Source organism: Panthera pardus, unplaced genomic scaffold, assembly GCF_024362965.1.
Source record: "Panthera pardus isolate Hobbes unplaced genomic scaffold, ASM2436296v1 HiC_scaffold_24, whole genome shotgun sequence".
Classification (NCBI taxonomy): domain Eukaryota; kingdom Metazoa; phylum Chordata; class Mammalia; order Carnivora; family Felidae; genus Panthera; species Panthera pardus.
In genome coordinates, this window is record NW_026526810.1 from 93,697,550 (window position 1) to 93,715,183 (window position 17,634).

General features: G+C 39.3%; 1 protein-coding gene across 8 annotated transcripts in view; it reads left to right on the forward strand.

Moving 5' to 3' along the window:
* LOC128773014 (uncharacterized) overlaps nucleotides 1–17,634 on the forward strand; it is an 80,334-nt gene that overhangs the window by 52,511 nt on the left and 10,189 nt on the right. For 2 of the 8 annotated variants that reach the window (XR_008417195.1, XM_053889432.1), the window contains exon 2: nucleotides 12,317–12,488. The exons of 2 other annotated variants lie outside the window; for them this stretch is intronic. Coding sequence is in view for 2 of the 6 variants with exons in the window: in XM_053889432.1 (XP_053745407.1) it covers nucleotides 12,317–12,488 (172 nt within the window). In the remaining 4 variants the exon portion in view is untranslated. Of the gene's footprint in view, nucleotides 1–3,403; nucleotides 3,485–6,297; nucleotides 6,388–12,316; nucleotides 12,489–16,393; nucleotides 16,556–17,634 lie in introns of those variants that run through there. 4 more of the 8 variants (XR_008417196.1, XR_008417197.1, XR_008417198.1 and 1 more) reach the window with 4 other exon arrangements.

Consider the following 17,634-nt stretch of genomic DNA (forward strand, 5'->3'; position numbering starts at 1 on the left):
TTTTTCCCTTTTGCTTACTTAGGATTTAATTTGCTCTTCTTTTTTTCTGGTTGCCTAACGTGGAAACTTAAATTTTTAATTGTAGATCTTTCTGGTTTCTAATATGTGCATCCAATGCTATAAATTTCCCTGTAAGCACTGTTTTCACTATCTTCCACAAATTTTGATAAGTTGTATTTTCATTTTAATTCTGTTAAAAATATTATTTTTAAATTTTTTTAATGTTTATTTTTTGAGACAGAGAGACAGAGAGAGAGAGAGAGAGCAGGGGAGGGGCAGAGAGAGAGAGAGAGGGAGACACAGAATCCGAAGCAGGCTCCGGTCTCCGAGCTGTCAGCACAGAGCCTGATGCCGGGCTCGAACTCACAAGCTGTGAGATCATGACCTGAGCCACAGTCAGACGCTTAACTGACTGAGCCACCCAGGCACCCTTGTTAAAAATATTTTTATATTTTCCTTGGGATTTACTCTTTGACTCATGTGTTACTTGGAAGTGTGCTGTTTAATCTCCAAATATTTTACATTTTTCAGCTATATTTCTATTATTGATTTCTAGTTTAATTTCATAGAGTCTAAAAGTAGACATCGTATGATTTCTATTCTTCATACTTGTGAAGTTGTTATTTTTGGCCCCAAACTGTGGTCTCTATGGTGAGTGTTCCATATGAGCTCGAAAAGAATGTTTAATCTGATGTCATTGGATGAAGTAGTCTATAGGTGTCAATTATATCCAGTTGATTGATGGTGCTGTTGAGTTCAACTCTGTCCTTACTGATTTTCTGCTCTCTAGATCTGTCCACTTCTGATAGAAAAGTGTTAAAGTTTCCAACTATAAGAGTGGATTCATCTACTTCTCCTTGCATTTCTATCAATTTTTGCCTCATGTATTTTGATGCTGTACTTTTAGGCACATACACATTAAAGATGGTTGTGTCTTATTGGAGTATTGACCTCTTTATTATTATATAATGCTTCTCTGTATCCCTGATAATTTTCCTGGCTCTGAAGTCTGCTCTGTCCAAAATTAATATAGTTACTCCTATTTTCTGATTATATCTTTCTCCATTACTTTATTTTTAATAGACACATGTCTTTATATTTAAAGTGGGTGTAGGGGTGCCTGGGTGGTTCAGTTGGTTCAGTGTCTGACCCTTGATTTCGGCTCAGGTCATGATCTCATGGTTTGTGAGATAGAGCCCCACGTCAGGCTCTGTGCTGGTAGTGGGGAGCCTGCTTGGGATTCTCTCTCTCCTCTCTCTCTGCCTCTTCCTCTTTCCCCAAATAAATAAATAAACATTAAAAAAAATAAAGTGGGTTTATTATAGACAACATATACTTGGGTCGTGTTTTTTTTTTTTTAATCTACTTTGACAATCTGTCTTTTTTTACAAGGGGTTATTTTTAGGTAATCTCTACACCCAACATAGAGCTTGAACTCTGAGATCAAGAGTCTCACACTCCACTGACTGAGCCAGCCAGGAGCCCCAGTCTCTGTCTTAATTGATGTATTTAGACCATTGACATTTAAAGTGATTATTGATATAGTCGGGTTAATATATACCATATTTGTTGCTATTTTCAGTGTGTTGCCCTTGTTTTTTTATTCTTATCTTTGTCTTCCACACTTTTTCTACCTTTTGTGATTTTCACTAAAAAACATTTTATTCTTTTATTAGCCCATTTCAGATACTCCACCTCCTTCAGTCAATTTTATAATTACCTAGAAAATGATACATCCCATCAAAATTTCAAGTTCATTTATATATTTTTTGTGTAGATAGAATTTCCAAATAATTCTTTCCTTTCTGCCATTTTGTTGCCTTTCTCACTCCAAATATATTTGGTGTTCTCTCTCTGTTAAACTTATAAATGGAATAGCAAAAGTTTTTGTCTATTTCATAAGTCTTTTCATTTTGTGTCCTCCTGATTTTATTACTGAAATCTTTTTGCGGTTTTTATAGTTTAAAAGTATTTCTACTTTCATCTCTATTATGCTGTTCTTAAATTTCATTCATTCATTCACTCACTCACTCATTCATTTATATCTTTCTCACTTTTGTAAGGTGACTGCTTTAAGCAAGACTATTTCATTTAAGACTATCTATTCCAATGATGATACATTCCTGCCCCCACCAATAATAGGAGTCCAATATCATTATTCTGCCACCAGGTGGCTGGCTAGTGATACTGATATGGTGACATAGCAGGGCTCAGGGTTGACATCTGCTATTGGTGCACTGGGTACTCTTCAGTGGTAGGGGCCAGATCCCATATATAACTTCCATCCCTACCACCATACTTTCCATGAACTCATTGAGTAATCACTGGAGCGACCAAGGAAAGTGGCTGCTGATTGACATCCATGGAGCAGGTCATCTGGTCCATCCTTTGGCCATCTGATTATTGAGAAAGTCCTCAGTACTTGGTCAGCATTCATAACTATTCACAAATATTGTCATACTCTGGGTCAAAGTCAGGGCAATGGGAGTGGCTCACCAGGTGCAGGTGATAAAAGGGTGCATTGTTTGCAGAGAATTTAAAAATAATAATAAAGCCAACTATAAATTAGTCTTCTTTTTATTAGCAGCATGTGCTGGCAATCCTAAACAATGTCAGTGATACAATACTCCTCCCTCAAAAAATCTTTTGTTGATTTATGTTCTAAAAATTGCTTGCACCTGGGGTAGACCACTCCAAACACCTGCCCTTGGTATGTCAAAAGTTTCCATCCACTTACCCTGCCCCTAGACCTTCATATTGTCAATCCTCCAATATTATTTTTTTCTAGTCTCTGCCTACACAGACAATCATTAGCCCCTGACTATCAGTTTAGACTCAGAACACAGGACATCTCTGTTTCCAGGAAATGTGAACAAAAAGATGTACCACTTACAATTCTGCCCACAGGGAGAATTTCTCTTCATCCTTGTCAGTTGTCATCATTGTCAATTCATCATTATCTTCATACACAATTGAGATTAATAAGTACAGAAGTCTGCATATAGTGCAGAATCATCATCCATAAATCAGGTTTCATGTTTTGTTTCCTTATTTAAATGGCCTTAGGGTGCTCTTCCTACCCATAAGGCTACATCAGTGGGTTGAAGGAGATATGGTTATGCATCAAGGGTTGGAACACTCAGAATGGGCACCATATGCTCACACAGCTTACTGTTACCTTTACACCTGCTAGAGCTCAGTCTCACAGGTCCCACTTACCCTACTGAAGAAGTGCTGCTAGGCACACTTAATCTTATGGCTTGATAGATAACACCCAATTCATGGTAGGCAGTTGATAGCAAACTAGATAGAGCCCACATCTAGGACAGCAACTGACTGGACTTCCTAATTAATTTTTCAAGAATCCAATAACATTCTCCAAAAAGATTTGTTGTCTTCACAGGTCATGGGATAGAAGAAGTCACCACTCCTGCATCTTTCAAGTTTGTAATGAAGTCAAATAATCTTTGCAATATCTCCAAGAGTGAGTATTACTTTTGATTTACTGTTCATTCATGTTCTTGAAGTTATTTGCAAAAAACTGTTCATAATAGTCCTTTACTATCCTTTTATCTCTCTCTCTCTCTCTCTTTTTGGGGGGGCGGGGAGAGAGAAGAGAACATGAGCAGGGGAGGGACAGAGGGAGAGGAAAATAGAGAATCTGAAGCAGGCTCCACACCCAGCACAGAGCCGACTCTGGGCTCCCTCTCACGACCATGAGATCATGACCTGTGCCAAAATCAAGAGTTGGAAGCTTAGGCAACTGAGCCACTCAGGTGCCCCTACTATTCTTTTAATACTTCTAGGATGTGTAATGATGAACTCTCTTTCACTCACACAACAGGGGCTTGTGTTTTCTTTCTTTTTCCCCATTGCCCTAACCATATTTTATCAATCTTACTAATCTTTTCAAAGAACAAATTTTTTACTTTGTTACTTCTTCTATTGTCTGTCCATTTTCTATATCACTGATTTCATTTTTCTACTTAATTTTGGTTAAGATTCCTCTTCTTTTTTCTGTTATCTTAGGGTGGAAGTGTGGATTCTTGACTTTAAACCTTTTCTAATATAAACACTTAAAAGTATAAATTTCCCTCTGTGCACTGCTTTAACTGTTTCCTTTTAATTTGAAATATCTTCATTACCATTCAGTTTAAAACATCTTCTAATTTCCACTGTGATTTATTTGTTTTGATTCATAAATTATTTAGAAGTATATTGTCTAATCCAAGAACTTGAGAATTTTTTAGACAGTTTTTTGCTATTGATTTATAATTTAATTCTGTTGTTTTTAGAAAATATATCCTGAAATAATTTTCTAAGCTCTATAACTTATGACACTTGTTTTAGGTCCCAAGAGTACAAGCCTAATCTTACTATTTGTAGTACAATAGGGTGTGGTACAAAGTAGGCACTCCATAAATATTTGATGAATAAACAAATGAATGAAGAGTAGCCACATTCAAACAGAATAAAGTGATGCACAAATTACAGAAGTCAAAAGAGAGTAGTGAAATCTCTACTCTAGTAGTGAAATGATGGGGCAGCAGCATTTAACTTTTCTACAGATGAGAGTGCAAAGTCCTTTCTCTGTTACAGTTGGATCTTGAGAAAGCACAGAAAGAATGTGAGAAATCCTGTAGCCAAAAGATGAGAACCAAGGATAAAGTCTTAAGAAACAAACAGCAAATGCTGGGGATAGAAAGAAAATAAGCCAAAGGGATCAGAATCTAAAGTGAGACTTCACCTCTCCAGGTAGTCAAGATTTGACTAGTTTATTAATTGTTATTTGTGGACTACCAATGATTTTAGAAAGCCTCATTGGGATTATGTGTATTTTAACAACTGACATATGGCCTAAGATACCTCTAAGTAAACCTATGTATTGGTTCTTTTGTTTCTAAACCAATGACTGTTGCTTTCAATGTCTTGAATGAAGTATCCCATAAAATACAATCACCAGCTAGGTGTCCTAGTAGATACTCCAGATATTTCAGTCCACCAGAGCCCCATCCATACAGAATGATTATGTACAGCTGGGACACTCCCTGATTTAATGATTTAGATTGGTCAGTCTTACAAATAGTAGAGAAACAATCTCTCATATGGGAGCACCAGCTGGTCTTGTTACAGCATAGAATTTCTTTACCCAGAAGGAGTTTAAACAAGAAAGAAATAAAGTATTTCATGATTAACTCCTTCCCCCAGGAAAACTGCTTTCTGAAAGCACATATTTTGGAGTTTCTTACCTATACCATTTCATCCAATTGAAAATTAGAAGAAAATTGGACAAATTTTCATAGAATGCTTTTTTTTTAGTGTAACTTTTTCTGTGTGGATACAACAGAACTATATCATTGGTTTCCATTCTTATCTTTAGTAGTTTAATTTTTCTACTTAATTTTGGTTAAGATTCCTTTTAATCCCATAGTGATGGTTGTTCAGATTGTTGCCAGTGTTTTGCTATTGTAATAAATACTACAGCAACTACTTTTCTTATTATGCTCTTATGATATTTACCCTTTAAAATAAATGTTAAAAAGTGGAATTTCGGGGCGCCTGGGTGGCGCAGTCGGTTAAGCGTCCGACTTCAGCCAGGTCACGATCTCGCGGTCCGTGAGTTCGAGCCCCGCGTCAGGCTCTGGGCTGATGGCTCGGAGCCTGGAGCCTGTTTCCGATTCTGTGTCTCCCTCTCTCTCTGCCCCTCCCCCGTTCATGCTCTGTCTCTCTCTGTCCCAAAAATAAATTAAAAACGTTGAAAAAAAAATTAAAAAAAAAAAAAAAAAAAAAAAAAAAAAGTGGAATTTCATTTCTGTAGCCTGACTACTTAGCAAAATTCCAAGCAGAGTAAATATTATGATGAGTTCTTTGACACCATTCAAAGAAAAAATTTTCTGGTTTTGTAAATTTTCTAACTTCTTATTTAAATTTCTTTAAAAATAGGGGCACCTGGGTGGCTCAGTCGGTTAAGCGTCCGACTTCAGCTCAGGTCATGATCTCTCAGTCAGTGAGTTCGGGTCCTGCATCGGGCTCTGTGCTGACAGCTCAGAGCCTGGAGCCTGCTTCAGATTCTGTGTCTCCCTCTCTCTCTGCTCCTCCCTCACTCATGCTCTGTCTCTGTCTCTCAAAGATGAATAAATGTTAAAAAAAAATTTTTTTAAATAAATAAATTTCTTTAAAAATAAAAAAGCAACTTCTTAAAAGAAAAAAAAAAAGAACTCTAGGCCGAGGTTTGCAGCAGTTAGAAGCTTCTGGGGCGACTCTATTGACCACTGTGTCTAAAACTCACCTCTGCAGTTTGGAAGACAATAACTTAGGACACAAAAGGCTTGCAAGTCCCCACAAGGCTTTCTTTTTCACCTGGAAGAACAGAAAATACAGAATTTGGTAAGAGACATCTGTTTCCTCTATTTGGCTTTCCTTGGATTAAGATACTGCATTTTCTAATTGTTTTTCTCCCATTCAAGAGCTGCCTTTCCTTGAGAGGCAGAGCAGGGAGAGGTCTTTTTTCAGTCTTTGCTTCTGAGGCTTGGTGACCCAGTGTCCTTGCTGCATCTGGAGGTCACCTTTGCTGCAAGCTGTTCGTGTATTTGACATGCTTAATCTCATCAATCAGACCTGAAGAGGCCTTCAGGCCTTCAACGATCCTGAAGAGGTGTTCAGACTGTTCTGGAATTAGGCATATATCAATATGGGGGACTATTAGACCACAGACCAAATGATTTAGTATACATACACAACCTTTTAAGGTTAACCGCATGTTACGCAAAATATTTTGTGAGAATATATGTTGACTGTATTCCCCTAACATCAGACTGTAAAATGTTAAATAAGGGGAAAAAAGTGCTTTTTTGGAATAATTATTGTTGCTTTTTGGAGTGTGGTTGGGAAGTGAAGTAGAAAAATAAGAAAATATGTTAGCTTACCAAGCACTCAAATAAATAGTATTTTCATGTTCTTTAGGTATTTAAGTTAATATTAATATATAAAAATTATATTTTGATACATTTGCTTACTTGTCATCAAGCTTCAAAATTTTCATGAAAATTCAGATTTATAAGAAAAAGTTAATTTCAGACGACATTATGGAAGGATTCATAATAGCTCCTTGCCCATGACTGCATACAGTCAATTAATCTCCCTGGGTCTTGGGTTCCTCATCAATAAATGTTGAACTAAACAGTTTCTAAATAACCCTCTCACCCTAAATTCCATGATTCTATGTATTTGGAATGAAATGATTCATTGCTCTATAAGTCACATATCTCTCTGAGGAATGTAAGGAGTTAACAAAAAAATCTCAAGATATAAATACGGACTTTTTGTGAACTGCCAATAATCTAGTATTTACTTGAAAATACCCTACAAATAGTTTATTGATGTAGTCCTTTCTACAAGAGTTTCAATTTAAGAGGAAACCACACACACACACACACACACACACACACACACACACACACACAAAGAGGAAATCACTATTCTAGCTCTATGTATGTAGTATGGCAGGGTTGGGAGAAAACTTTCAAAAATCTTCCTCAACATTGAAAAGAGTAAGGACAAGCTTGGAAGACTGGAAAAATCTGGACTTTGAATCACAGATGAAAAAAACTTCAGTTTAATCAAGTATGAGGTCATGTTTCATGTGGTCTATTTATTTTCTTCTGCTGCTTTGTAATGCAGTTGTAGATGCTGAATTTTAATGAAACTCTTCATTGATTGATTGGTGATAATGCTAATCAATTTTGAACATTACATCTAATTGTTTTATGACCCAGTTTGACTATTTCAGACCCAGAAAAAAGGCAGCAGAATGGTGAAAGAACACCAGATAAAGCCAGGGAGACCTGGATTACAGGCTACACTCTATGACCTTGGACAAATGGATTAACCTTCTGGGTCTTAGTTTCCTCTTTTATAAAATGAGAATATTGAATTCTTAGGTCTCTTCCTCCTTTAAGACTCTATGGTTCTGTGAAAGAGCTGGCCAACAGTTCTTCTCATTGCCTATCAAGATTCTAATTCATCCCTGATTCTAATTCTAATAGAATTGATTTACAATCAGAATTTCTTGCTTTCACATTAATAATGACAATGACAACAAACCATCACTCTTTTACCCCTTCTGGCTCGTAAGTGTCTCATTCTCAAATATAGGATCCAACTCTAGAAATGGGAAGAAAGGCTCACAGATAGAAAGGATAGAGAATTTGAAAAAGCTCAAGCACAGATTTTCACCCCAAGGGATAAGGAAATGGAATAGGCATATTAATGTAGATTCTTTACTGCAGGTGGCATTAGCCTAACTCAAACAAATGCAGGCAAATTAAGGGAATTTATTAACTCTCGTAAATAGAAGGTTTGGAAGATTCATCTGGCATCAGGCACACTTGGATTAAGGCTCATAAATGGCAATATCAAGACTCTGTTTCACCCCCTTCTTTGACAGGGTGTTCTACAACAGGTTCTTTCCAGATCACCAACAAGATGGCAACTGAAAGCTGAAGACTCTAAATCTATATAAGCTTAATAACCAAGAGAGAGAAACATGTTTTGTTTTGTTTCCCAAATAACCCCAGGAGAAAGTGCCAGAAATGAATAATCTGTTGATCTGACTTGATCACATATTCATCTCTGTACCAATCAGTATGGCCTATGGGATGGGTTCCCTGATTTTTGGGTACAGTGTAGGTGATGTTTCCACTTCTGTAGCTGAAGAAGGGAGTGTACCCAGGCCTATGAAACACACATGGAATGGGCTGCTCATAGGAAAGATGGGTTTTGTATTCTAAACAAGTGGGGAAATCATGCTAGAAAGATCACAGATGGAAGGTCACTAAAATAGATTTCATTGGACATTGCAAACCAAGGGTAGAAGGTAGTTACCTTGGATGATGAGTTCTGATAAAAATGATTCTGAGCTATGTGAAGTCTCACTACCGACGAGTGTGAAGACTGATCAGCAATGTCTGCGGTGGACACTGTGCCACTGAGCCAACAGAGGTACGCAAACCTCACACTTGCTATACCTTCCTAGTGTGAAATCATGATTCATTTCCTACCAAGTATGGTCAATTCAACCACCAGCTCTTTAGAATATCACAAGGATAGGCCCTTCTTTTGAAAATTCCCATTTGTTCATGCTTATAATGCTACTGAGATCCTTAGAGATGGGAACCCCTCCCATGTTGGAAATTTTGACATTTTATTTGAAGTTATGCAAACCTTTAGGACACAAAGAATGATCCTAGCTAGCAATGGTTCTTAACAAAGAATGTACATCAGAATCACCTAGGTAGTTATTTTTAAATTTTTTTTATGTTTATTTTTATTTTTGAGAAAGAGAGACAGAGCATGAGGAAGGGACGGGCAGAGAGAGAGAAGGAGACACAGGATCTGAAGCAGGCTCCAGGTTCTGAGCTGTCAGCACAGAGCCCGAAGCAGGGCTCGAACTCACGAACCATGAGATCGTGACCTGAGCCAAAGTCAGTCACTCAACTGACTGAGCCACCCAGGCACCTCTAGGTAGTTATTTTTAAATATATATGACTGGTCTCTAACCCCAAACTTTCTGATCCAATACAGCTTGGTAAGATCCTAGTGAAACAGAACTATTATCTATGAAAGTTATACATGCTCATAGTAAAAACAAACAAAACAGGACAGAGAGGTACAACATGAAAAGTAGAAAGTCCCTTCCCAAGGAAGGATTTAGGTGGGGAAGGGGGGAAAAGGAAATTTTCCTTTGTCTTACATAAATGTCTATATTGTTTGAAATGCTTTTTTATAACATGCCTGAATCAGTTTTGTATTTTACAATGAGCGTGATAATCTAAAACACTTATTTCTATCAGAAACTACAATGTCCCTGCCAGCCAAATTGTCATCACTGAGACTATTCTATTTGCAGGTAACAAAAATGGCATAAAATACTTTTAAAAGTTCTCGTGGAGGGGCACCTGGGTGGCTCAGTCAGTTGAGTATCTGATTTCGGCTCAGGTCACAATCTTATGGTTCATAGGTTCAAACCTGTGTCAGGCTCTGTGCTGACAGCTGAGAACCTGGAGCCTGCTTCAAATTCTGTGTCTCCTTCTCTCTCTCTGCCCCTCTCCCACCCGTGCTCTGTCTCTCAAAAATAAATAAATGTAAAAAAAAAAAGTTCTTTTTGAGACAACATGCTTTTCTTACTCCCCTGAAGTTAACCCTGTGGACAGTTTATATATTCTTTCAGAAGCTTCCTATACATATAAGTATATATATATATATCACAAAGGAGGCACAAACCCAAAGTGTGTGTGTGTGTGTGTGTGTGTGTGTGTGTGTGTGTGCGCGCGTGCGTGCATGTGTGTGTGTGTGTATATATACTTCCTTTTATTATGGTAAATGATGGAATTATACTATTATGTATATCCTGTTCTACAATTTGCTTTATTTCCTTAATTATTTGGGCCTCTTTCCCATAGGATCTACCTATATTTTCATAAAATCTACCTCCTTTTAGTGACTTCATAATATTCCAACATTTTTCCCGTTTACTAATAATGCTCAGCCCACATTCTTTTAAATATTTATCTGGGCGCTGTGCAAGTACAGCTATGGAATATATTCCTACTTAAGTCACATTAGTATATACATATATACTAATATATAATATATATATTAGTATATATATATATATACATTTAAAATTTTTGATGAAATATATACATTTATTGATGAAAATATTTGATGAAAAATATACATTTAAAATTTTTGATGAACACTATTGAATTGCCCTCCAAAAAATTACACCAACTTACAGACCCACCTACACTGTACAGCAATATCTGTCTTCCCTATTCTCAGATGTCAAGTATATTTCAAAGAAAGCTTCCCAGGTCACCTTGAAACATAATCCTGATCAAGAACCACTGTGCTTGAAGGCTGTCACCTAAAAAAACCCTGTTATTTGTTTTTAGAATTGTTTTATATCTTAAGATACCTCTTAGAATAAGAAGTCATATGTAGAAAGACTAAATTCTAGGAATCATATCCATTTGGATCTCTTTATATCCTATAACTGGTATTGAATGCTAGGGGCCTGTGAGACTTTGGATGAAGTCTCCTGCATTAGCATTTCTGGCCATGGAAGCCACCCAGAGATGCAATTCAGTGGCTGCAAGATGAAGCTTTTCTGTCTGGACTTTTCTCTGGCCTGGGAGCCATAGTGTGATTCTGAATGCTCAGAGATGGCTTAGGCAAGGCTGAGCACATCCAGAGAAACAAAGCATTTAGAACTTTCTTTTAAAAAAAAAAAAACAAAAGCTTTTTTTGTGGGGGAGCAGGGGCGCCTGGGTGGCTCCGTTGGTTGAACGACCGACTTCGGCTCAGGTCATGATCTCGCGGTCCATGAGCTCGAGCTCCACGTCAGGCTCTGTGCTGACAGCTTGGAGCCTGGAGCCTGCTTCAGATTCCATGTCTCCCTCTCTCTCTGCCCCTCCCTCACTCATGCTCTGTCTTGCTCTGTCTCACTCTCTCAAAAATAAATAAATGTTAAAAAAAAATTTTAAGTAGCTTTTTTTTTAACATTTATTTATTTTTGAGAGACGGAGCAAGACAGAATGTGAGTGGGGGAGGGGCAGAAAGAGAGAAGGAGACACAGAATCCAGAGCAGGCTCCAGGCTCCGAACTGTAAGCCCGGAGCCCAATGCGGGGCTTGAACCCATGAATTGTGAGATCATGACCTGAGCCAAAGTCAGATGCTTTATTGACTGAGCCCCCCAGGCACCCCGAGAACTTTCTTGAATAGAGATTTCCACAAGAATAAAGTATAACCGCAGGTATTTTAGACCCACACTCATACACACACAACATTTTGTGATGAGAAACAATGTTGTGTATTCTTAACTTTGAGGAGATTTAGCAATTGGCCAGGAAAAGTGGGAACTTTCTCAAGTTTGTGTTAGGGTACCTGAATTACATTTATGGCATTGAATAGGCGAATGCCTAACCTATGCGACTAAATACAGTACCCAGATAATCTAAAACGATTATTTCAGTCAATAACTACAATGTCCATCCCAATCAAACTGTCTTCACTGAGGTTGTTTTAGTCGCTAGTGACAAAAGAACAATTTAAGCTAGCTTAATACACGAACAAAGTAAGATGTGGGCACATTAGTATTAGGATACAGGGTTGCTCACAAACACGGAAGGCAGGGATTGTGAAAGGGACTAGACACATGACTGAAGAAGCCCCATGTTTCTCAGTCAGTACTTGCCTCTACCTCATACTTCTCCCTCCACTTAGCCTTTTTTATCTCCTCTGTTCTCTCTGCAGGGCAACACTCCATGCCTTTGCCAACCCTTGTGGGCAGATGGATATTTCACTGCTCTTGAACTTCCATCAGCTCCATTTCAATAACATGCTGGGTCTACCCGGGCTATCTCAGAATCTGATTTTCAAATTTTTGAGAGAATCCAACTGGCCCATTCAACCTTGGCCAGAGAAGGTGGGTTCATGTAACAGTATACTAGCAGCTAAAGTTTATCGGGTGCTAACTACACTTTATAAGCATTACCTTTATAGAGCCTTTGGGGCCCTCCTTTATCAGGACACTGGTACAGTTTTCAGAAAAAGAGGGTTAATTGCGAGTTGTGCAGATGTCCTAAAAGATGTCCATGACTCAAATCTCTCTCTCAGAGCATGAGAAAATTATATGCAGAGAGAAAGACACGCACATAAAAAGCTAACTTGAGCCTTGTACTCAGTTCAATAATGCCGCAATGGGAATAAGGACAGGACTTAAAGAGTCCCAAACACCTGAGTTCTAATTCTAACTCCAACAAGTTTATGAACTGTGTGGCTTGGACAAGTTCCTTTACCTCTCTGCTCAATTCCCTTTTCTTTCTGTGAAAGTGTGATAATAGCACATATCGCATGACACAGTGTACACAGAGTGATTGAGTTCCGCTACCTCTGAAGCCCCTAAACATCAGCAAGTAGTTATGAATGCTTCCTCTGTAACAAGGAAATGTCCAAAAGAGATGGGCACCAACAGGAAGGGAAAGATGGAGAAGTAAGGAGTCTGCTTCCCTTGGTGAGCATTATCATTATATATAATATCACTATATAATAAGAAGAGCTAATAGTTCTCAATTATTGTGTATACTGTGGGGGAGGTGCTTTACATATATTTATGTATATTAGCTGAGTTACTATTATTGCCCCATTTGGAGGCACAGAGAGCCTAAGTAACTTGTCCTAGGTCACACAGCTAGTAAGTTGCAGAAGTAGGACGTGAGGATAGACAGTCTGGCTCCAGAGCTCACATCTTAGTCACTACTCTGCACTGCCTTCAAGGCCAACTGTATCATAGTCTATCCTGCCATGTGTCCCTGAACTAGAGAGGTGTTTGTGGATATACCAGCACAGAGAGAAGACAGTGTGCCTTCCAGTTTTCAAACTTGCTAGAATCCCCCCCTTGTTTATTCCACATGCCCCCTTTAATGAGGTTACCTCATCAGAATTAATGGATTGTTATTCTTCTTGATCCATGGTGTAAATTGTAAACTCTGAGATAGTTTGCCTACCACACTTAGTTTAAGATTTGGAAGGTTTACTTGCAAAAGCTCTTAGAAGCACCCATGAATAAACAAGAGCGAAAAGTTAAACCAAGGATAGACATTTTTGTTTGCACTTTTTTTCAAATCTATCCAAACAACTGGATTCAAAAGCTTTCTCTGACACCATAGGCAAATACTTCTTCCCCAGGCACAGACAGCCTGTCAGAGACAACACAGGCCCACTGCTGTGATACTTGGAGAAATTTATAAATGATGCAAAACTTCATATTTTTGCCAGGTTCTGCCTTAAAAGAGTCCCAAAGAGCACAACATCAATGAGTGGTAGTGAAAGCTGATGACTTCTAAGAGAATCAGAGGACATACATGTGGCAGACACCATTGGTCAGCTAGCCTAACTCCCATTCTCAAAACCCACCTCCTTTGGCATCCTCCATTATAAAGGCTAGAAAAGTCTAATATTTGCCTTCCTGCTCTGCTGTAGCTAGGGCTGGCTTTGTGAAACAGTTTGAGTTCCAATGAGGGATAAGCAGAATTCTACAGGGGTTTCTGACAAATCTTTGCTTTCCTGATATAAAGGACAGATGTCACTGGCCCCACTTCTTCTGCCCACTGCCTTCTGTCTTCTTCTTCTTCTTCTTGTTCTTCTTCTTCTTCTTCTTCTTTAATGTTTATTTATTTTGAGAGAAAGAGAGAGAGAGAGAGAGAGCACATGCACGTGAATGAAGGAAGGGCAGAGAGAGAAGGAGACAGAAAATCCCACATAGGCTCCACCCTGTCAGTCCAGAGCCCAACAATGGGGCTCAATCCCATGAACCATGAGATCATGACCCAAACTGAAATCAGGAGTCAGATGCCTAACCGACTGAGCTACCAAGGTGCCCCCATTTTTTGCCTTTTAATTCTACACCTATCCATATATCTTTTAGAAATCTCCCAGAAGTTGGGTTAAAGACCATTGCTTAATCAAATCACTAAAATGACTCATAGGGCACTGATAATCAAAATGAGTTCTCTTTATAGTTTATCTCCTAATGATAATACTTATTTTTTTAATTTTTTTTTAATTTTTTTTTAACGTTTATTTATTTTTGAGACAGAGAGAGACAGAGCATGAACGGGGGAGGGTCAGAGAGAGAGGGAGACACAGAATCCGAAACAGGCTCCAGGCTCTGAGCAGTCAGCACAGAGCCCGTGCGGGGCTCGAACTCACGGACCGCGAGATCACGACCTGAGCCGAAGTCGGATGCTCAACCGACTGAGCCACCCAGGCGCCCCGGTAATACTTATTTTAATGTAACACGAGTATCCCATTGTTAATGGTAGGGTGGTATCATGCATTATAACCAAACTTACTGTTAGTCTAATACACACATGAAGTCCAAAAGAGCGTACAAAACCATTTTTTACTCTAGGCCTTCGTTGTGTATTTCAATTTTACAGAGTTCGTGGTTGAGAGAAATGGCTGTGGTCATTTGTTCTACTTCACCCTTCTCCAGCTCTCAAAAAGATCCTCCTAAACAGGCCCTAAAGGTCACCCATGTGAGCACACCCTCCTGGACACTAGGAAACCAATCTCTCACTCCCTGAACACTCTCTTCTCTTCTCCTACACCTAGAGATGGGTGGAGAGATTCATGGGAGCCAAATGAACCCCATTAATTAATATCATTGAGTATATAACAGGCAGTCAAATGTTCATTAAATGAATAAATTAAAAAGGAGTATCTACCATAAAGTATGGGTTTCTAGAGAGGTTTTCCAGAGAATGTGGTCTGTCTTAGTCACTTTGGGCTGCTACAAGAAAATACCACAAACTGGGGGCTTATAAACAACAGAAATTTATTTCTCTCAGTCCGCAGACTGAGAAGTCCAAGATCGTGGTGCTAGCAGATTTGGTGTTTGGTAAGAGTCAATTTTGTGTCTGGTAAGAGTCCACTTCTTCACGGATGGCTGTCTTCTCACTGTGCCCCACATGGCAAAAGGGACAAGGGATCTCTCTGGGGCCTCTTTTATAAGGGCACCAATCCCATTCATGAAGGCTCCTCCTTCATGACCTGATCACCTCCCAAAAGGGATCCCTCCCAAAGGGGATCCCTCCCTAATTTAGGTACTTCCTAATACCATCCCCTTGGGGGTTAGGATTTTAACATTTGAATTTTGAGAGGACACAAGCATTCATTCCAAGCATGGTCTAAACAGTCTTGAACATCATTTGTGACGTAGCCAAGTGGAGAGGCGATAGGGAGAGCAAGCCAGAAAGAATCCACAGCATGAAGCGAGGTGTTTTACATGAATACAAGAGTGGTGCACTGGGAGAAGTAGAAGTAATTTCGTGCTGCAAAAGTATGGAGTGCGAAGCAGAGAAGTTGGCAGAGATTGAATCAGCATGGCTGTTGGCGATGCAGAAATGTTTGAAGGGTTTTTAAGAAAGAAATTGTGGTTGCTTTGGATTTCAGAAAAATCACTTTGGGGACAGTTAGGGGGGTGGATTCAAGACAAGAGACTGGATTCAAGGGAGGGAGGCTCATTTTGAGTTCCTGGAAAATAAGAGGCCATAAGGTTCAAACTAGTTAATCCATTCCCAAATATACTAAAGCACAAATTTCAACATTTCAAAGCACTCCACTGTGTTGAATTCAAGTCAACCATGTGTGGAGTTGTGTACCAGCCAGGCAGCGAAAAGCAAGGCTGACCCTAAGGGCCCCCAGTCTCTCTGAAAGGGAGGTGGCAACAAAGACTAGGGAGCAGGATGGGGAAGAACCTAACTGTGAGTAAGCAAGTGCCTGGTGTTGGGGGCACCTGGCACTTTCACCACTTCTCATCCCTTACAGCTCTGACGATTCTGAAGACCAGAAGGTGAGAGCCACAACCAAGAACATATAGTGACCAGCCGGGAATAGTCTCTGCCTCCTAGACCCAATTTGGGGCCCTAAATTCCAGATGACAAAACCTGCTGCATAAAAATAGTTCAATTAAACTCTAAAATAAAATGATCCCTTGTTCTTAAAAACAAAACAAGCACAGTTTTTCAGCAAAATGTCACGAACCTGCACGAAACTGTAATTTGGGAAGTTGTAAAAATATGGTTGTGCCACCCTGCCAGCCAACGCCTGTCACGTGACCATAGAAATCGGGCTCCGCCCTGGGGCTCCACCTTGCCTGGTCCGTGCGAGGCTGTGTGAGGGTGAAACCGGGGTGGGAGGTCAGCTACACAAGATGGTCCATTTAACAGCTGATCTGCTGGGACCAGTGCCTAAGAAGTTAATTTCTAGCTTTGAGATGGTTTCTGGTAATTGTAGGTAATTTAAAATATAATTTCAATTTAGTTGGGAAAAAAAAAAACTCTGTTTGCAGTGTTTGTGCTCATCACTCTAATTTAAGGTCTAGAATGTGGGATGAACTGCGCTTCAGTACACGCCCATTTTGCATCTTCCTGATTTTACCACCAGTGATTATAAAAACAGCCTCAGCAAACCTCAGTCTGCATTGCAAGACAGATGCGGCAAAGCTCAGATATAAAGTTTCACATTGCTGGAAGGTTAACTGTTGTGCATGTTAATGATTATCAGACAGATGAAGAAAACCACAAGGCTCCAAAATGCAAAAGCCCCTCAAAAAAATCCAACTTGCCCATGTTTATAATAAGGCCACTTTATTATTACTTTTTTTCAAAGGATGACTATGGCTGAGCTCAGTGTGGTCTGCATATGCAAGCTTAATGGAGGAATAATGACACAAGGCTGCTTGTGAGCGGGCCAAGAGAGCTTCTCTCCGGGCCATGTGTTAACAAAGTGCTCCACGCTGAGCCCCAGCATCTACAATTTTGCAGGGTTCAGAGACTTCCTACCAGAGTGAGATCGAGTATTTTAAACGTACAGGTTTATTTTAAGTGAAGGAGAAACTTAAGAATGTACTGTGTGCGGTTTTATAGAGATTTTTGAAAACTTGTCCAAAATGTGAATGGCAGGGCGACTCAATGGCAGGCACCCTGGTAATTATTTAGAACCCAAAGCACTATCATGAGCCAAATCAGCCACTGTTGCTCACCTAGCACACATGCAGCCAAATGATT